Raw genomic sequence first — 21,939 nt, 5'->3', positions numbered from 1 at the left:
GGCACCCCTCACTCAGTCTGCCGCCCTCAGTCCCCAGCCTGGGCTGGTTGTGGAGGATTTCTATCAGTCACTAATTGGTGTGAAACTCTACAGTAGGCCTTTGGAATAGGAAATAAATAAGCATTGTAGATTGGAATACGGAAAACGAATTCTTTATACAACCCCCCCCCCCCCCCCCCTCAAAGTAACTGCACCATGCTGTTGTAACCTTCAGCACGTCTAATAAAAATTAATTCATTTTGAATTAACAGATTCCAAGCTACAAAGGAAAGAGTTCACTGCACTGAACGAATACGGTGTCTGATTGGAATGTTAATGAAAATCTCACAACTTTTTATTCCAGACATTTACACCTGTTTCATACCTGGTACAAATGTCATTTCAACATCTAGTTTTGATATAATTTTGGTTGATTTGTCAACTAACGTGAATTCAATGTGAAATCAACAAAACATGTCACCATGTAATTGGATTTAGAATAAAAGTTGGGTGGGAAAAAAAACTAATTCCCAAACGTTGATTTCTTTTTCCAAATCCAGTCAGTTTTCTACATTGATTCAATGTCATCACATTAAAAATGTTTTATTGCAATGACGTGGAAACCACGTTGATTCAACCAGTTTTTGCCCAGTGGGCTGTTTCCCTTGGTTACAGGGAAAGTTAAGAAAACACTATGTTCTGAATCTGGAATATCAATTTGTCAAATCAACACTGAAGACACAAAGGGCATTGTCTCATCCACAACGAGATGAAAATGGGCTCTCATTGCAGATCAAACTTCTTTGTATTTGAGCTGAAATCAATTACTTCAAAAGAAACATTTAAGAAATGTTTTTACTAAACTGAATGAGCATATTCATGTAGAGGAGTAAACATCATTCTTCTGGCTGAACCAAAGGTTTTAGAACACAGAGAGCACAGGCAGACCACACACAAATAGATATTGGTAACGAACAAACAACCCTCAAAACAGTCAATCTTAGATGGTCAGTTTATATTTTTGTAGCAGTTGCAATCTGTTGAGACAATAAAAAGTTTCACAAGTCTTTAAAACACGTTGTCTAGCAACAAAAAGGTTACTGACATAGTTCAATACAGTTTGTCAGGTATGCCTACTTTTCACAAGGACTGTGTCTGTTTTCAGATGCTAACTAATGAGAAGGGGATCATTGTAGGATATGTTGAACAATTTGGGTTTTGCATCATTTATTCATTGTTCAAGCATCTGAAGATGACCGAGAGATTTATAAATGATATGTAGGGGAGACCAGGGCTCGTTGTCACAACTTTTAAGATTTTTTTTTTTGGTAACACTTTATTTGGATAGTCCATCTGTAGATGCTCTACAGACTATCTACTAACCCTAGCTTTAAATCTCAACCCTTATCCTAACCCTAAACTTAACCTTTACCCTACCCTTTAGTCTATCTGTTGATAAACAACTGCTTGCTATCTAAATAAAGTATGACCGTTTTCTCCTCAATTCAGCTTTAGTGTGTAGCCAACCACCATTTTGTTTAACATTGACTGAAAGAAGAGCTATTCATGCATTACTGGGCAATTAAATATTTGTTTATCTAGGTTGCCACATAATGTTATTGAAACATTTCCTCAAAGGAGGGCTCGCTATGGAACCGTGTGTCCTACTGGGGGAAGCCACTTTCATTCCGTTTCCATCTCTTTGACAGAAACACACACACTGGATCATCAAGCTCTATTTTTGATAACTGTGCACCCCACTGATATTGAGAAGTTTGAGGGAATCCAACAAGGATCAAGCGGATCATTTTCTTAGAAGGTGGTGAAAGACATAACACCTGTGACAATTTCAATATTCAACGCTAGGGATATGAAGTAGCTACCTTCTGTAAACACCAAAATACAAAAAATCTGTCGCTGTAACTTTTAGTACCTTTTCTTGTCGAAACGAGGTCTGTGACAACTTCCTGTATCTCTGTGGATATTCCGCTCCTGGTCTCCCCTATTTCACATAGCAACAACATGACTACACAAAGTCAACATTTTAGTGTGTAGACCAGAAAATGAAGGTGAACAAATATATATTTTTTTACAAGTCTCTTCCATAATGTTGCTGCTTTAAGTGACATCCACATCTGCACATAAAAAGTATATATTTATATTTATATAATATATATATTCATACTCTATTAACAGTCTACCATGAACATGATTGCCAACCCTCTCTGGAAAAAAAAACACATTGTTCTCAAACATTGATTATTTTACAACACAGACCCAACTAATTTGTACATCTTTGGAGGGAATTAAGCTCTCAAAGATCTAATTTTCGTCTCCTGGTAATGTTCCAGTCTTGTTACAGTGTATATATAGCTTTATTCCATTAAAACACGTTTAAAAAAAGCATTTACAAACTGGGATTGTTAGAACCAACGACTTGCTGTTGAATGTAAACTTCAACAGAAGTTCAACGTTACCCCTCGGCTTGGAGATAAAACATGTTTGGCACATTTAAAAATGGACCATGAGCACAGTTCACTTGGAGGCGTGTGGAGGAACAAACTTGTTTTCATGTAGATATGGTTGGACAAACAAAATGACATGGCGTGTAGGAAATCAAAAGTATTTTGAGTATATCTACAGTCCTCCGTAAACTGTTTTAGGCAGTGGAAGAGCACCAAGGGAGTAGAATGATGCTGTTGAGATGCTTAGTTCCACCAATTCACATCAGATTAGCCATAACTTGAACATTATTTCTTAATTTTGCTGCTAAAACACATTTGCTCGTATTTGTTTGTTTGTGCGCAGACATTGTACCACTCCGTTCTCCCCCCAGAATGTAACAGACAGGTTGACGTTCTGTTGAGACACCGAGGGAAGGGACACAGGTCTTTGTGTAATATACACAATGCACTTGTATCTCTGTAATGTACATCAAATACTTAACACCAGAATTCGGAATTAAAAAAGTACAAATAAAAAAAGAATCGTAACAAATCAAAAGATACAAAGTCTAGAAGCAATTCCTTTGCCCGTGAGAGGACACTCCTTACACACAACACAGGTTAAAGCCGTAAATGAATCCTAATAAGAGTTTGTGACTGACAACTATTCTCTAGCTTGTGTATGACTCTTCATTTTCATTGTGCTTCACACACTAATCTCTTTACTATACCACATATTTACAGTTGTCTTCTGTCTAGAATACTCCTGCTTATCTCCAAAATATTCCGCTCCTCACACTTCAACGCGCCAAGCTTCTGGTGGTGACCCCATCATTTAACACCGTCCTTTTGCCTTTTGTGAGTTGTTTCCTTACAAGATCATACTCTTTATTTCTTCCTCTCTCTCTTTCCCTCCCTCCTCCTATCGTTCTGACTCTCTCTTTCTATCCCTTCTGCTCTGTGACGGTCTCTCTCTCTCTCTCTCTCTCTCTCTCTCTCTCTCTCTCTCTCTCTCTCTCTCTCTCTCTCTCTCTCTCTCTCTCTCTCTCTCTCTCTCTCTCTCTCTCTCTCTCTCTCTCTCTCTCTCTCTCTCTCTCTCTCTCTCTCTCTCTCTCTCTCTCTCTCTCTCTCTCTCTCTCTCTCTCTCTCTCTCTCTCTCTCTCTCTCTCTCTCTCTCTCTCTCTCTCTCTCTTTCTTCAAAGACACATGGGCGTGGGACATCGCTCTCTAGGACAAACTAAACTCACTGAAGAAATGTCTTGTGTTGTGCATGCAAGCATGCGTGGCCTTTTTGTCTTACTCTCTCTTTCGGCTCCTCTCCCCCTATCCCAGCACACTGCTGACGACGAGTCCTTCCTCTATAGTCCACTAGACCCAGGAGTCTGGGGAGGCCGGGTAGTGACTGGTCTCATAGTTGAGTTCACTATATGGGCGGGATGCTGAGTAGAAGTCCACGTAGTTGCCGGTGGACTTGAGGCCCAGGTGCATGTTCAAGTCTGTGGCCTGAGGAGGGCGTTGGTGCACTTGGTCCTCGTAGAATGCCTCCTCAAACTGTACTCCAGGAGGGTTCTGGAACGGAGGGTAGGGCTCCTGGCCTGGGTTGGGGCCCTGGGAAGGGACCTAGAGAACACACACAGAGGTTAGAGCACTACTCTGCAACTGGTAAGACAGTAGACTCTTCGAAAAAAAAGTGCTACGTAGAACCTAAATGGGTTCTTCGGCTGTCCACATTGGAGAACCATTTGAAGAACCCTTTTTGGTTCCAGGTAGAACCCTTTTGAGTTCCAGGTAGAATCCTTTACACAGAGGGTTCTACATGGAACCCAAAAGAGTTATACCTGGAACCAAAAAGGGTTCTCCTATGGGAACAGCCGAAGAACCCTTTTGCTACCCTTTTTTATAAGAGTTTACCTAGCAGTGAACGTTGCTCTTGCAATGATATCAAGTCATTTCTTCAAACCTTACCTGGTTGTGTTTGATGTCATCACTTGGAGAGACATAGGCACCTCGGAACAATGTTGAGGTTCCACTTGAAATTTGAACTACCGGTGGGAGAGAAACAGAGAGGTATGTGGTTATTGTTGCCAAGTTGATTATTATGAAATGACAAAAAGCCTTCACACTGGCTTTAGAGTACACATCATCTGATGAAAACACACTGACTCCAGAAACGAGGAGGAAGCTGACGGAGGCCCTGAAATTCCTTCCTACCTGCCATGGCATCTTTCCTCGAAGTGTGCTCACCCTTGTTGCCATGGTAACTGGCATTGGTGCCCGTTGATTCGTAGTCTGTCTTCCTCTCCTTAATGCTGATCATCTCTCGGGGAGAGGCAGGGGCACTTGCTGCAAACACACAGATTACACATCAAGTATATGATTAGCTGTAAAACACGTTTGGCATTAAATGAGCCCCTTTGTCATGTACACCAAACAAAAATATAAACGCAACATTTTACTGAGTTACAGTTCATTAACGGAAATAAGTCAATTGAAATAGATTCATTAGGCCCCAATCTATGGATTTCACATGACTGGGACAACATATATGCATCTGTTGGTCACAGATGCCTTAAAAAAAGGCAGGGGGGTGGATCATAAAACCAGTCAGTATCTGGTGTGACCACCATTTGCCTCATGCAGCACGACACATCTCCTTCGCATATCAGGCTGTTGATTGTGGCCTGTGGAATGTTGTCCCACACCACTTGGCCGGGAACTGGAACACACTGTAGTACACGTCGATCCAAATCATCCCAAACATTCTAAATGGGTGACATGTCTGGTGAGTATGCAGGCCATGGAAGAACTGGAACATTTTCAGCGTCCAGGAATTGTGTCCAGATCCTTGTGACATGGGGCAGTGTATTATCGTGCTGAAACATGAGGTGATGGCGACGGATGAATGGCACAACAATGGGCCTCAGGATCTCGTCACGCTATCTCTGTGCATTCAAATTGCCATCGTTAAAATGCAACTGTGTTCGTTGTCCGTAGCTTATGCCTACTCATGCCCTAACCCCACCGCCACCATGTGGCATTCTGTTAACAACGTTGACATCACCAAACCGCACACCCACATGACGCCATACACACTGTCTGCCATCTGCCAGGTACAATTGAAACCCGGATTCATCTGTGAAGAGCACACTTCTCCAGCGTACCAGCGGCCATCGAATGTAGCCTTTGCCCACTGAAGTTGGTTATGACGCCAAACTGCAGTCAAGTCAAGACCCTGGTGAGGACGATGAGCACGCAGATGGGCTTCCCTGAGGCGGTTTCTGACAGTTTGTGCAGAAATTCTTCAGTTGTGCAAACCCACAGTTTCATCAGCTGTCCGTGTGGCTGGTCTCAGATGATCCCGCAGGTGAAGTCAGAAGTGGAGGTCCAGGAATGGCTTGGTTACACATGGTCTGCAGTTGTGCGGCTGGTTGGACATACTGCCAAATTCTCAAAACGACGTTGGATGAGGCTTATGGTAGAGAAATGAACATAAACTTCTCTGGTGGAAATTTCTGCAATCAGCATGCCAATTGCACGCTCTGTGGTATTGTGTTGTGTGACAAAACTGCACATTGTAGAGTGGCCCTTTATTGTCCCTAGCACAAGGTGCACATGTGTAATAATCATGCTGTTTAATCAGCTTCTTGGCAAAGAATGTAAACATTTGAGAGAAATAAGCTTTTTGTGCGTATGGAACATTTCTGGGATCTTTTATTTCAGCTCATGAAACATGGGACCAACACTTTACATGTTGCGTTTATATTTTTGTTCAGCATATAATCCTCCCGCTCTTGTATAGTAACATATTCTGTTGAAACAGGTCAAGGAGAGCTGACAGTGAAGCGGCTGAGAAAACAAGCATGTAATGAAAACAAACACATAGGCCTAACTATATACTGTAGGCTAAACAGATCTAACATCCACAAATGGCTCTTCTATGAAATCTTTACTCAGAGAGTTTATTGCTTTCTAATAGGATCCATTAAGGTCAGTGTTTCCACGTTGAATTTCATTCAACTCCAATTAGACCACCCTGTAACAAGAACATCCTCTTATAATCACCATTAAACACAGCCAACGTCTACAGTACCAAGTTATAGGTTTCAACAACAGTAGTACCAATACCTGGTACATTTACATTTTTAGTAACTTAGCAGATGCTCTTCCCCGGAGCGACTTCTAGTCAGTGTATTTTGACAACTATTTATTCTGCTTCGGGCCCTAACTCCCAAGGGTTATCCTATGAGGCTGCTGTTGAGGTGAACAGAGCCTGAGCTGTGGTATTCAACCCCCCCCCCCCCCCCCAAAAAAAAAAAATCAGCTGTGTCACCTGAGTCATCCCTCCATCCTCCTCCTGCTTTCCTCTCTTCTCTCTTTTCATCTCAAAGGGTAAGTGAGTAACTGCCAGTTGATTATTAGTGTCTGTGCACCACTGTGTCTGGGCAGACACCACCTTATCCTTCGTTCATCCTATCTTTGATCCAAAACATTACTACGTTTTCAGAATCTATGTCTGAAATGCATGGTCAAATTGTTCTGCAATGTCTGGCAATTGAAGCTCTAAAGAAGGGGTGTCAAACTCATTCCACGGAGGGCCGAGTGTCTGCAGGTTTTTGTTTTATCCTTTCAATTAAGCCCTAGACAACCAGGTGAGGGGAGCCCCTTACTAATTAGTGACCTTAATTCATCAATCAAGTCCAAGGGTGGAGCAGAAACCCGCAGACACTTGGGCCCACCATTTGACACATGCTCTAAAGGATGATCAGCCTCGTGAGTTTGCAAAAGATGTCCAGTATTTTAATGGGGTAAAGAGAGAATACACCTACACACTGACATGCATACCACTTGTCCACCAACTGGTCCTGATCCTGTTTGTCTGTCAGTAGTGGCTTGATGGAGTGGGAGGGCAGAAGGAGAGACAACAGTGGACTCACCCGATCGATTATTTGGAGATGTCCGTACGGGCGAGATGGATGGGGTGCGGGAGGAAGAATATGGTCTTTGTCTATCTCTTTCTATTGTAGAGGATGAGCCAACAAAATTATACTGAGAATATCCATCCTGGGGGAAAAAGAGATGAATTAGGGAACTTAGCTATAATGAACTGCAACATTCTGTATTATTGTACTGAATGATCATACTCAATGATCTAAGATAATCTGGTCAAATAGCAAATGGGTTAGAAACTATCCTCACATTAAAATGAGGCAAAATAGAACAGGGGGATGTTATGAGAATGACTCTCTATCCATTTTAGTAAAGCATGCAACACCAGTCTTGCAGTGCTTGGTTTTTCTCCCCCTCTCAAAGCCTTTAAACCCTCTAATTCTTAATCCGTCTTGTTTCATTAAAGCATGTTTGTCTCCTCTCCTCAGGTCAACATTGACAGATTCTTTAGTTCATTAAACTGCAGCCCAGAGGGATTCCAGCTTTACTCTCACTATACATTCTTGCACTTGTGTTGCTTCGTGAGCTTTACTGAACTGTCACGCATGCACTGCTGCATAGTTTTTGCCATTTACTCTCTCTCTCTTTCATTTTAATAAGAGCATAAAAACCCATTCAAGAGACTAAGGTGTTAAACTTTCAAGAGCTCCTTCAGCAGATGTATTGTGTTGGCAGCAAGTTCTTTGTATTACACACCTTTTTGTAGAGGCTGCGAAGGTCTCTGTACTGCCACATACTGTTGAGGACTTGAGAGGCTGCTTTTACCACTTTGGGTGTGTGTCTGGGGAAGAGAAACACAAGACTTCATTTTACTCAGATGACTAGAACCAAATGTTCTAAACAAAAGGTTTGGTATGCCCGCTGCTAGATGAACGATCACCAGTACAAAAACATTTAGAAACAAATTCAATCGATCATTTTTCAGACGTAAACATTCAAAGCGAACATAAAATGGAAACAAGCTAACTCTGTGCTTTAGCACCATTGTCATTTTTGCACAAAAACAAGACAAATCTCAAATGGAAAAAGCAATTAGCAGAGATAAATCCAATCAGTTTAGCATCAGAGGCCCTCTCTCTCACACACAGCACCTATCCTCTATCTCTGCACAGAAACTCCACGAGCCACAACTGTCAGCGCCAGAGGTGATTCAATTAACCACGCATCCTTCATTCTGATTCACACCAGAGATATGGAATAATCAAAAGTTATTACATCATAGCACTGCAGATATAGCAACACTTCTCTTCTGTCAAGACTCTTAAAGATTATTCTTCTCTTTATCCCAGATAACACATTTCTACTCTATGAGGCAACATATTCTTACAGTTGTACAGAGTCTGTTGTCCTTGGCAACATTAGGCAAGTGCATCACCGGACTAACTGGAGAGGAAGCCAAGGCACACCACTCAATTAAGTTACCTTGCTAATTGCAAACTAAAAGCTTATAAGGGATATTTGGGCTCATAAAATCACAAACGAGAAAACACGAAAACCACAATTAGCTACCTTTAAAAGGCATTTCTCTACAGTGGTGAGTTGTAGAGAAAACATAATTTCAAAAATCTACTTAAGGGAATTAAGAGGGAAATGATCAGAACCTTAATACGTACTTACAGCTCCCATGTCCCGATCAGCAGTTACATTAATTCTACAATCCATATACAATTACTAGCTGAACAGGAGGGCTGTGTGTTGGCGTTAGGGTTGAAGGTTAGAGTCAGTGAACATAGTCTTTTGTGACAGTGTGTTAAAATGTTATATACAGTAGAATAGCTGGACAGCAGGCATGCAAGCAATCTTTTCCTCTGGATTCCCAAATTAGGGTGAGCACAGCATGACTTCTGGACACCTACTTGTCTCCTTTGCTCCTGGCGATGCCGATGAGTTTCTCGATGCCTCCAGCGTCACGCAGAGCCTTGGTGTTCTCCATGTTCTTAGTGATGACCTCGTGCAGGGCACAGCAGATAGCTGTGATAGTGTCGTCCGACATGGTCTTCCCAATAGCACTGGCAGCAGTCCCACCACTGCTGTTGTTGTTGTTCCCCCCGGGCAATCGGTGGACCAAGTCTCTCATTGCGTACTTGCCTGTTGTGGAAAGAAAAAAAACTTATGGTTAGTTACACTGTATATGAACCTTTTAATAACCCTTTAAAAAAGTTTGGACACACCTAATTTTCTATATATTGACTATTTTCTTACATTGCAGAATAATAGTGAAGACATCAAAACTATGAAATAACACATATGGAATCATGTGGTAAGCAAAAAAGTGTTAAACAAATCAAAATACATTTTATATTTGAGATTTTTGCCTTGATGATCGCGTTGCACACTCTTGGCATTCTCTTAACCAGCTTCATGAGGAAGTCACCTGGAATGCATTTCAATTAACAGGTGTGCCTTGTTAAAAGTTCATTTGTAGAATGTATTTCCTTCTTAATGCATTTGAGCCAATCAGTTGTGTTGTGACAAGGTAGTGGTAGTATACAGATATTTGGTAAAAGACCAAGTCCATATTATATTAAGTACAGCTCAAATAAGCAAAGAGAAACGACAGTCCATCATTACTTTAAGACATGAAGGTCAGTCAATCTGGAAAATGTCAAGAACTTTGAAAGTTTCTTCAAGTGCAGTCGCAAAGAAACATCAAGCGCTATGATGAAACTGGCTCTCATGAGGACCACCACAGGAAAGGAAGACCCAAAGTTACCTCTTGCTGCAGAGGATAAGTTCATTAGAGTTACCAGCCAGTTTTTTTTTTAATCAGCATTTAACTGCACCTCAAATTGCACCTCACAGAGTTCAAGTAACAGATACATCTCAACATCAACTGTTCAGAGGAGACTGCGTGAATCAGGCCTTCATGGTCAAATTGCTGCAAAGAAACCACTACTAAACGACACCAATAAGAAGAAGAGACTTGCTTGGGTCAAGAAATGGACATTAGACCGGTGGAAATTTGTTCTTTGGCCTAATGAGTCCAAATGTTATATTTTTGGTTCCAACCACTGTGTCTTTGTGAGACACAGAGTAGGTGAACGGATGATATTTGCATGTGTGGTACCCACCGTGAAGCATGGAGGAGGTGTGATGGTGTGTGGGTGCTTTGCTGGTGACACTGTCAGTGATTTATTTAGAATTCAAGGCACAGTTAAACCAGCATGGCTACCACAGCATTCTGCAGCAATACGACATCCCATCTGGTTTGCTCATAGTGGGACTGTCATTTGTTTTTCAACAGGACAATGACCCAAAACACATGTCTAGGCTGTGTAAGAGCTATTTTACCAAGAAGGAGAGTGATAGAGTGCTGCATCAGATGACCTGGCCACCATAATCACCCGACCTCAACCCAATTGAGATGGTTTGGGATGAGTTGGACCTCAGAGCGAAGGAAAAGCAGCCAACTAGTGCTCAGCATTAAGTGGGAACTCCTTCAAGACTGTTTGAAAAGCATTCCAGGTGAAGCTGGTTGAGAGAATGCCAAGAGAATGCCAAGAGTGTGCAAAGCTGTCATCAAGGTGGCTATTTTGAATAATCTATTTTTTTTTTAACTCACAAAAGCTCTGACGAAGGCCGTGAGGCCGATACGTAAGCTTATTAAAGATCAGTAATACTATCAAGAGGAGTGTACGGTTTCCTTTTTCATTCATCTTGTTCAACTGTTACCATGTACCTTCAAAAAAGATTGCTCAGATGTGCGAGTGCCTTTTGAATTTTGAAGAATATAAAATCTATTTTGATTTGTTTAACACTTTTTTGGTTACTACATGATTCCATTTGTGTTATTTCGGAGTTTTGATATCTTCACTATTATTCTACAACGTAGAAAACAGTAAAAATAAAGAAAAACCCTTGAATAAGTAGGTGCGTCCAAACGTTTGACTGGTACTGTATGTGCTATTAGGTGCTAACAGATTAGAAAGCCATGGATGCAGAAGAACAACATTCTTCTATAAATACATACGCATGTTCTCCACGACGCAGTGTTCCGTTTGTATACCTTCATATTCACAACAGCAAGAGAGGGGAAATGGTAGCAAATGGCCAATATAACAGAAACTGATAAAGACAAGCAGTATTTACTATACTTCACATTATCTAACCTGGTCACTACTCAGTGGACAGCAGGAGAGCCTTCAAGGTCAGAGACGTGTACAAGCCCCTTGTCCTATAAAGGCTATGTCCCCCATGAGCAGTGAGCGGTTGAGCTAAAGAGGATTTCTTGACTTGACAGGAGAACAATAAATACAGCACTTCACACTGAGGCACCCACTTGAAGAAGAATAAAGAAGACAAAGGATATACATATGGGAATGATGCTTAAGGGTACATAATACAATCCTTATGGATTTTAGTCAAAAACAAAAAAACTAGGGCATAAGAAAAGGATAGAGAGAATAATAGAGGGAGAGAGAGAGAGAGAGAGAGAGAGAGAGAGAGAGAGAGAGAGAGAGAGAGAGAGAGAGAGAGAGAGAGAGAAATAGAGAGAGAAATTCATGGAGCAGTGCTTTTAATAATTCACAATACAGCCTCAAACTCCCAGCCTGACATTTACAGCTATGTGACGAGGGCTTAATACATCCATCTTCTGCTCAATGGGGCTTTTTAATACCCCGCTAAACACTCATACTCTACTGTAGGCCTGAGGACACAACATTCGTAGCAGGGATGGAAATACCAAACCCCTTGACACCTCCCAGGTAATGGCATTTTCATAGAAAACACTTACGTTTTAAAGGGAGGCCTGGGAATGAGAACGACTGAGAATGTCTTGCCAATGCACAATCGCTTTGTGTGATTCATAGTATAGTCTTCAAAGCATTAGAAACAACACAACGTGTGTTTGTAATCAGTGGTGTAGTGGAGGATGCTCCTTTTTTATATTTAACCTTTATTTAACTAGGCAAGTCAGTTAAGAACAAACTCTTATTTACAATGACAGCCTACCCCGGCCAAACCTAGACGACGCTGGGACGATTGTGCGCCGCCTTATGGGACTCCCAATCATGGCCGGATGTGATACAGCCTGGATTCAAACCAGGGACTGTAGTGCCTCTTGCACTGAGATGGAGTGCCTTAGACCACTGCGCCACTCGGGAGCCCTTCTGGATTTTGCGTGACGGTTGAAAGTATATAGTGTGTTACTTTATTCACTGCAAACAGTGAGTTTACCTACCTATTTTTTAACAACTACATCACTGTTTGTAATGTAGATAAACAAAGAGGGTGAAGATAATTTGAGCTGATGATTATCACAAAGGTCATTTTCCAAGTTACACGGAATACACACTTTATATATGCTGTGTGTAATAGTGGCTAAAATGTCAATGAAATGCCAATAACGAAATCTCCCTTTGCATGGCTATCAGTAGCGTCAGATTTAGCAAGACATAACATTGTCTTAACATGACTTAAGCATGTAAACAGATAATTGTGGGTTACTACCCTTTATTCTACCAACAAAGAGTTGGGAGTCCGAAGGCCTGCGGGCTCTATGACATGATACACACATCTACTTAGCACAGAGCACCAGCCTGAAACGGCAAGAGCAGTTGCTATGGAGATGCCGAGGTCCAACAGAACATCTCGTTTATTAGAGAGATCAATAGTCTTTTAGTGCTGTCATGAGGAGAATTTCAACCATGTGAACACAGTCCACAAAGAGAGCTCTGCAGTGCACACCCATCTTAGTAGATAAATAGGCTGGTATAGTTTGCTGCAGAGAAGTGCACACATTGTCTATGGGGGCACACATACAGTGCATTTGGAAAGTATTCAGACCCCTTGACTTTTTCCACATTTTTTAAGTTACAGCTCTCTTCTGAAATGGAGTAAATCTTTTTTTCTTCATCAATCTCATCCTCATCAAACACAATACCCCAAAATGACAAAGCAAAACAGGTTTTTAGAAATGTTTGCAAATTTATAATAAATAAAAACATTAAAATATCACATTTACATAAGTATTCAGACCCTTTACTCAGTGCTTTGTTGAATCACCTTTGGCAGCGATTACAGCATCGAGTCTTCTTGGGTTTGACGCTACAAGCTTGGCAGACCTGTATTTGGGGAGTTTATCCCATTCTTCTCTGCAGATCCTATCAAGCTCTGTCAGGTTGGATGGGGAGCGTCGCTGCACAGCTATTTACAGGTCTCTCCAGAGGTGTTCGATCGGTTTCAAGTCCGGGCTCTGGCTGTGCCACTCAAGGACATTCAGAGAATTGTCCCGAAGCCACTCCTGCGTTGTCTTGGCTGTGTGCTTAGGGTCGATGTCCTGCTGGAAGGTGAACCTTCGCCCCAGTTTGAGTTCCTGTGCACTCTGGAGCAGGTTTTCATCAATGATCTCTCTGTACTTTGCTCTGTTCATCATTTCGGCAATACTGACTAGTATCCCTGTCCCTGTCACCACCATGCTTCAATGTAGGGATGGGCCAAGTTTCCTCCAAAAGTGACGCTTGGCATTTAGGCTAGAGTTCTTGGTTTCATCAGACCAGAGAATCTTGTTTCTCATGACCTGAGAGTCCTTTAGGTGCCTTTTGGAAAACTTCAAGCGGGCTGTCGTGCTTTCTTTTTTTTTTTTTTACAGAGGATTGACCTCTGCCAGGCCACTCTACCATAAAGGCCTGATTGGTGGAGTGTTGCAGAGATGGGAGAATCTTTCAGAAGGACAACCATCTCCACAGAGGAACACTGGAGCTCTGTCAGAGTGACCATCGGGTTATTGGTCACCTCCCTGATCAAGGCCCTTCACCCCAGATTGCTCAGTTTGGCCGGGCGGCCAGCTCTAGGAAGAGTCTTGGTGGTTCCAAACTTCTTCCATTTAAGATTGATGGAAGCCACTGTGTTCTTGCAAACATTTCTACAAACCTGTTTTCGTTTTGTCATTACGGGGTATTGTGTGTAGTTTGATAAAGAAAACATGTATTTAATACATTTTAGAACAAGGCTGTAATGTAAAAAAACGTGGAAAAAGTCACAGGGTCTGAATATTTCCTGAATGCACTGTATATAAACGCATATGCATGAGCATGCTTACATACTCGCACTAATGCACACACACACAAACATGCATGTAGAATGTACAATATTGATTCACTGACAACTACAATTACCGATGAGTTCTTTGTTTCTGACGTCTAAGGCCATGTTTCTTAAAGCTGTGGCCACGGCACACACCACCCTGTCGTTGTCGATCCTCAGGAGCTCCACCAGGATGGGCAGACCCTTCTCTTTCCTCACCGCCGCACGGATATACACAGACCACTGGAGAGGAGAGGAGAAAGAGAAGACAGTCACACTTCATTATATAAAACACACATCATTCTGCTCTATATATGGGACAACAACAGAAGTAGTCTACTCCCCCAACACTGCCCAATATAGCATTTCTCCAGTAGTAGCTCATGCTTTCTTAATGTTGCAGTGAGCTAAGAGCAACCAATGTCTAAGGAAAGTTCATTTTGACAGTTTGACAATGACAGTGTGACTAGAAAATGGCTGCCACTGGAGCAGCTCTGAGGAGGGAGACCATAGCTTACTGTACTGTGCTGTACCTTCCAGCTGCCTGCAGCCAAGTTCTGCAGAGCCCCGGCTGCCCCCTCCAGGGTGTCTGGGTTGGAGCACTCAGACAAGAGTGTGAGGTAGGGCTTGACGATGGTGGGGTGCCACAGCATCTGAATGCCTTTGGGAGGGTCAGCTGAGTCCGGGAAGGGCCCAACACCATCCCACTGGGTGACACAGAATGGTGGAATATTACTACTTATCAATACTACAGACATCAAACAGTTTGACAACGCCACTTAGTTACAGTGCCACTAAAAATTGCTTAAAGGGTGACTGCACCACCTGATTTTACCTTGTTTAAGATTTGGTTGATTAAGAAATGCTAGTGGCCTGAATTCCTGAATTCAAACGTGAGATGGTTTCGGGGTGTGGTTTGATGTGGGTGTCTCGTGTGTGTTCGCAGGTGTAAAGAGTTAGCCAAATTATTTAGCCAATTAGCTTCAGCCGGCTGGTGTGCGACTGCAGCAAAATTGGTTTGACTTTGGATAGCCTTTCTCCGGGGTTTGTTAGGGACTGTCAATAAATTACACAATGTAAATGAGATAATATTTTCATGTTGCACACCTTTTAGTTCCCATTAAATGCTTTTAATATTTGTATATTCATTTCTACAATTTATAGTTTGGTTTGAGGTTTTCAAGTCATTGTACTTTGTGTAATTTACCGATGTTCCCCAACTGGACCCATAGGGATAACCAAAGTCAGCCCACATTTAACACAGGCATTACGATCGGGTCGTGTGTAGCTGCACTCTGAAATGTATGATCACTTGTGTGCTGCCAGCTGTCGGCTGGGCAGGATGTGGACAGGATTAAAACAAACCAAACCTTAATTTACATTGTGATGCAGTCACGACCACAAGTCTAACAAAACTCTGTTTTGGACGAGACTGACTTTATGACCAAAATTATCCTATTTACACTTTGTAGTCATTTCCACAGTAGAATAAACGTTTCTGACTCATATCGATGCCACATAGGCTGTTTTCTAAATGAGAAGTTGGTTTTTAGGGGCAGTTGTCTTTAATTATCAAAGAACAATGAAAATATTGAAAACACTTAATATGGTTGAGACTTGAGTGACAAGAGAGTCACGCACTGCTTTCTGAATTATTTACTTACAAGATAAACATGATTTAAGAATGAGCATCCAGCAACATAACATCCATGGGGCATATCTCACATACTAAATCATCCACACCGTACCAACTGCATGAGCATCTAATGTATGCCAGATTAGATTATTTGTACCGACATTTCAATCCCACTGAATAGCATAATCCAACTCAGTTGGATAATAATCAAACCTTGACTTTGCCAGTTTATTTTCCCAGCCTTGGCAGCAGAAACCAGAAGAAACCAGAAGACCCTCTTTCAGAACTAAACCCAGTAAATGTGTAATTATCCATGAGATGTAGACCCCCCTCCCTAGCCGGGCTTCCAGCACCACTGTTGTAACATGCTGGCTAATTGCTAACAGCTGCAGTGGAGAGGAACCCACCTGATCATGGGCCTTCTTTTTCTTTTTCTTCTTCCCCCAGCAACCAGAGCTCTCGGCATCCTTGCCGTTGGCATCGCCACAAAGCAATCCGTCAAGCTCGTCTGTGCCTATCTGCTGTCCCTGAGATGTCTCTGCAGCTAGTCGATACGAGAGGTTCCTCAAAATGCACACACAGTTTTCAATGGTCTGCAAGGACAAAAGAGGGAGATGACGAAAGATAGAGGGAGGGAGGGGGGAAAGGAGAGAGGGGGAGAGGAAGAGAGAGAGAGAGACAAAAAGAGAGAGAGAGAGAGAGACAGAGAGAGAGAGAGAGAGAAAGAAAGAAAGAGAGAGAGAGATCAAGAGATGAGAGCAGTATTTTCATTTGAGGCGTGCCGTGAGATGTATGCATGTCGGCCATGTAGTGATAAATACAGTTAAGACTGTTAATATCCTCCAATGGAAGTGGACAGGATGCTGTAAGGATGCTATAAACTGGGGCAAATGCGTAAGTCAAATATCTGTCTGTTGCTGTTTGCTTTCGAATAGACAGCACAAGCAATGCAATAGGCCATGGCGCCATTGCTTAATGTATGTTGACACTTTTACTTAATGACATCTTACAGAATGCCTACAGCTAAACAAAGCAGATGGCAACCCTTCAATAATACAATTAACAGTGCAAGAATTAAAGAATAGCTCTGTAACTAGTATTTAAAGGCGACCAGTATGTAAAGACGATTGGTACATTAATTGACCAGTCTGTAAGTTCGCAAATGCGATTGGTATAGTAAAGTCAAGTGCATCTGTTCCTAATGTATGACTAACTCATTGTACTGGTTAGATTGCTGTGCTGGACCCAGGCCAGAGCAGTACAGTAGTGCTAATCCCATTGTAGTGATCATTGAGGCAGAAAATAATGTAGTGGGGTGACTTTGGATTAGGGCTGACCAGATCTTCTTCAAACTGGTTGGCAGAAAGTAGTCCAGACGTAACAAAGGCTCCCGGAAACCAAACAAAATAGGGAGAGTGTACGTAGTGGTACAATCAGAGGAGCTTTACGGTACCATAACCTACTGTATCTCTCTGTAGCAGAGAGGGCAGATAGGGAAGGTATTTTATTAGGGAAGAACAGTTTGTCATTGTTATTGCTTGACATCGGGATAATGTAGTATGTGCGTTGCACTGCTCGAGGTTATCATGTACTGTACGTATGGAGTACCTTGTCCCTTTTTTTCTCAGACTCCCAAGGTATTTTACAAGCCATAAACAGGTGACCTTGAACCACACAGAATCTGACAGTGTGTCAATTTCTCCATGCCTGACCTGTGATTGAATCCGTCCAATAGTTGAACATTGACTAGTACGTATAAAGGATATAAATCTCAACATAATATACACAGGCGCTGTTTGTATTATCCTAAATAATACATTTCAAATCATTAACTCCATAGACTCTGAGGAATTCATTCGCAGGAAATTGGACATCTGGTATTGGCTTTTGGGAAAGGACCAGTGTAATCAGAGCTGGTGATGATCTTTGCTAGCCAGACTGCACAGTAGATTCTCCCCTTATCTCTACACTGTGCACCAGCAAGGACAGGAGAGGTGTTAAGCAACTAAATCCTGGTAAAGAAGGTCATTTACAGGGGATGAGGAGGTGGAGAGAGTCAGGGAGGCAACCATCAAGACACACCGATCCAGGCGCACAACGTGTTTTTCTAGTTTTATTTGACTCCTATAGCAGTCAATACAAACTGAAACCCATTAACATACAACATATTAATCGATAAGAGAAACAAAATACAACAATACGAGTACATTTTTTTTTTAAATCAATAATGTCCTGTGGTCTTAAAGTGACTCATTAATCAATGAGCAGAAATATGGGATTGGTGACCTCCTGTACCATTCGGTTCTAGACTTTAGCATAGTCAGTTTGTTTAGGCTGCGTGTTACTGTGATTTTGTCAGGGGGTAGCCAGTCTCTGAAATGAGAGTTTAGGAGGCTGACAGTGAAGTCAGAGCTGTCTGTCTTTCATGAAGCCGGGGTAGGGACAGGGTCTGAAGTGCCTCAATATAACTGGAGTATCCTCCGAGGATGGTGAGGCATGCTCTCTGCTGAATACGCTCCAGGTCATCAGACTGGTCCTGGGTCAGTGAGCTGTGCCAAGCAGGAGTGGCATACTCCAGGGTGGGACGTATATGTAGCTGGTATAAATGCTAACCAGGTCTTCCTACGACACATGGAACCTTTTAAGGCGGCAAAGAGAAAAATAATTATAATGTTGCTCTTGGTTACCATTGTAGTAACCTGCTCGCTCCATTGTAAGTCCTTCTGTACCATTAACCCTAAAGCCTTCACACTATCACACACTTTGAGATCCTGGCCCTCATTCCAGAGAGGGCATGGGACAGGTGGATTTCTTGTGAAGGTCACTGATAGGATTTTGCACTTGGCAAGGTTCAGTGATATTCTGCTTGCATGTACCCATGTGTCGAAGTTGTTCAGGGGCTGATGTTTCCTGTGGACCAGTCTGTGGACCAGATTTAGATCGTCCACATATTTCCACCTATTGTCGAAATCACGGGCTGCACTGTCTGTGACCAGAAGGAAGATGAGAGGGCTCAGAAGAGTTTCTTGAGGAACACCTGCCAGTCTGAGAGGCTGTCTTGGTAGCGTACCTGTTGTTTGTGGAGGGTCACAAAACTGCAGAGCCATGGTGTGAGGGCAGGTCTGACACCCAGTTGGATTAGTCATTCAATGGTGATGGTGTGTACGATTTTGTCAAAGGCCTTGGAGAAGTCAGTTGTGATGAGGGTGGTTATGGTGGATAGGATGTCTGATTGCTTATACACTTATAAACAGTCCAGGAAGCTAACAAGTGTGTTAGATTATATTTCTGGTCTGCTTCCAAACTGTCTGGGGTCTATGCTGGGCGTTATGTCTTCGTTTCATCTAGGTGTCACCGAAGCTCTCAGAAACTTTTGATAGTTGTGGTGTGTGTGTGTAAGTGAGTGTGCGTGTTTTGTATTGATGGGCCGCCTCTGTCTGTCATTCCCTCAGCGTCATGTTAAAAGGGTATTCTTTATGGGAGGAGATGAAAGGAAACACAAAGTCAAACCTTGCTATCGATCTCGCTGCTGCCCAAGGCGGTCTGGATCACGTAGAGCAGAGCGTCAGTGAGGCCCTCGCACTCCCTCATCCTCCTACGAGCCTCCTCCCCCGCCGAGCTCACATTCCTGCAACAACAGACACATTTCTCTTCAGCAATGTATCCCTGTTATATTGTACTGTAGCTACAGGTATTTCAGTTTAATTTCAGGCCTAAAGTTATACATCTTTACTTACTGTTGTCATAATTGCTCAAAATCAAAATCGGTCTTTCGGACGGGAAGTTAAAACGGGTGTCCTGACTCTCTGTGGTCACTAAAGAGGCCATTGCACTTATCGTAAGAGTAGAGGTATTTACTCCGGTGTCCTGGTTAAATTCCCAATCTGCCCCTCATACCATCATGGCCACCTAATCATCCCCAGATTCCAATTGGCTCATTTATCCCATCTCCTCCCCCCTGTAACTTCTCAAGGTCGCAGCTGTAAAAGAGAATATGTTCTCAGTCAACCTACCTGGTAAAATAAGGATACATAAACATGAATAAATGAATGAATGTAGGCTATAGCTAAATGGTGTTAACCTATATAGTGTCCTGCTTTTGACAAGGGAATAGGGTTCCATTTGGGACACAGTCTCTGTCCTAAAGAGCTCCTCTCCGCTGCCCTTTAAATGTCAGGTCACTAAGAGTCTGTAATGATGCAGACAGCCTTGTCTTATAGGAGGCCTCTAGATGGACACCATGGCCATTATCTAAGGGTGCCTGCTGGTGGAGTTTGGGGCCAAAAGACAGGGAGATTATTGATGGCCTGTTTGTGACCCCGTCAGCACCTCCAGCACTTTGTAATGGGCCTGATGAACAAAGCCGCCATTGATCAATCTAATCTATGTGTATCTGTTCTGTTACGTTTTTTTCTTTTCTTCCAGTGATCAGTGAGTTGACCATAGATGGGAGAGACAGGGTCTAGGAGGTGAGACACGGGGTCCTTTATCAGGTCGTTCCAACACAAACAGCAACCGCTGTCCGCTGACGCACCCCCCCCCCCCCCCCCCCAGGGTAGACCAGACGCAACAGATGACCCCAGAGATGAAAGGAAATTATACAAAAAAGGGAACATAGGTTTGTTGACTCTTTCGTGAGCATGGGTGTGAAAGATAGAGATGGTGAGCATGTTATCTTGCTGATCAGTCAGAGCCATGGTCCTATTGGCAGACTTTCTCCCATTACACAGCAGTTGATGCCTGGCAGAGAGGCATCCTGTGGAGAATGAAAGTCAACTAGTGTGTTGCGTTGCTCCCTGTCAGCCATGGTGATTCTGTTCTGCCAGAGTAAGTGTCACATGATGAGGGACAAATGTGTGATGAGGAGGCAGGTGGCAAGGCATCTTGGTCCCGCACATTAAACATTCAATCAAAGCCCCTGTTCTGTTCTGTTCTGTTCCTTAACGACCCATGAAACAGATGAATTAGTCTGCTCAGCTCAGGGATTTACTGTAAAGTCAGCCATCCCTCATCACAGGCAGACATTAAGACTCAGCACATTTCACTTACAGCGGGATTCCTCCCACTTCACGCTGCTGCACTGCTGATTGGTTGTGCTGCAGAGGACTACCTGTCTGGGTGCCAATGGGAATGGAACACGTCCCAACAAAGCCCGACCTCCCTTTCATTAATCACTTCCTGCTTTGAGAAGGTAATGTGTGCATATTAAAATAGACCCCAAGCCTTTGTTTTATTTCCATCAACTATTAGCAGGTAATACCACAACAGAGAAGCGGTGACATATTGCACAGAGAGGGTAATGCACTGTAGCTAAAATGAATAACCCCAGAATGAGCAGACAGGCAATGTATTAGCTAAGATCTCATTATTCTCCTTCACAGACGCTTCTCCTGCTGATATGCAGGGGACGAGGTCCCAGATATCAAGAGTTGAAACACTTGACACACAGCCAATTGTCTTCTGATGCCAGCGTTATAACCAGAAAGCCCTTTGACAATATTCCAGAACTATAGAATGCTTTAATGCAGAGCAGGCATCTTTAAGCCTCAAAGAGAGCTGACATGGCGTTTTCACACAACATCCCTCATAATGTGGGTAATTATGAACATGATACATGGGTTCACATAATCAGTCTGACACTTGTGGCATTCATTGTCTGTGATAAAACTTCCTTGATCAATAACCCTCATTTGTCAAGTCAATATTCACAATGAGAACAAAGCTTCCAAAGTATTCATGTGTGAAAGAGCAATGTGTTACATACTGCATTACCAACACAAAGGAACAAGCCAGGGATCGACAAAGCAGGAAGATATTGACCTGGTAGAAGCCGACTGCTCTCAGTAAAATCTACCCAGAGAAGAAGAGTTCAAGTTCCCAGAAGAGACCTTACCACCCATTGCATGT

At 42.6% G+C, this 21,939-nt stretch overlaps 1 protein-coding gene across 5 annotated transcripts in view; it reads right to left on the bottom strand.

Moving 5' to 3' along the window:
- Nucleotides 1–3,573: 3,573 nt before the first annotated feature.
- Nucleotides 3,574–21,939, bottom strand: part of LOC110508681 (catenin delta-2) — a 104,622-nt gene continuing 86,256 nt past the window's right edge. For all 5 annotated transcript variants that reach the window (XM_021589394.2, XM_021589395.2, XM_021589396.2 and 2 more), the window contains 10 exons: nt 19,543–19,660; nt 16,440–16,625; nt 14,915–15,103; nt 14,489–14,639; nt 9,227–9,458; nt 8,067–8,151; nt 7,358–7,484; nt 4,635–4,766; nt 4,389–4,465; nt 3,574–4,043 (listed from right to left, as the gene is read on the bottom strand). In XM_021589394.2, the coding sequence (XP_021445069.1) occupies nt 3,792–4,043; nt 4,389–4,465; nt 4,635–4,766; nt 7,358–7,484; nt 8,067–8,151; nt 9,227–9,458; nt 14,489–14,639; nt 14,915–15,103; nt 16,440–16,625; nt 19,543–19,660 (1,549 nt within the window). In that variant the 3' untranslated portion in view covers nt 3,574–3,791. The remainder of the gene's footprint in view (nt 4,044–4,388; nt 4,466–4,634; nt 4,767–7,357; nt 7,485–8,066; nt 8,152–9,226; nt 9,459–14,488; nt 14,640–14,914; nt 15,104–16,439; nt 16,626–19,542; nt 19,661–21,939) is intronic.

Source organism: Oncorhynchus mykiss, chromosome 28, assembly GCF_013265735.2.
Source record: "Oncorhynchus mykiss isolate Arlee chromosome 28, USDA_OmykA_1.1, whole genome shotgun sequence".
Classification (NCBI taxonomy): Eukaryota; Metazoa; Chordata; class Actinopteri; order Salmoniformes; family Salmonidae; genus Oncorhynchus; species Oncorhynchus mykiss.
This window is presented reverse-complemented; position numbering and strand designations above follow the sequence as displayed.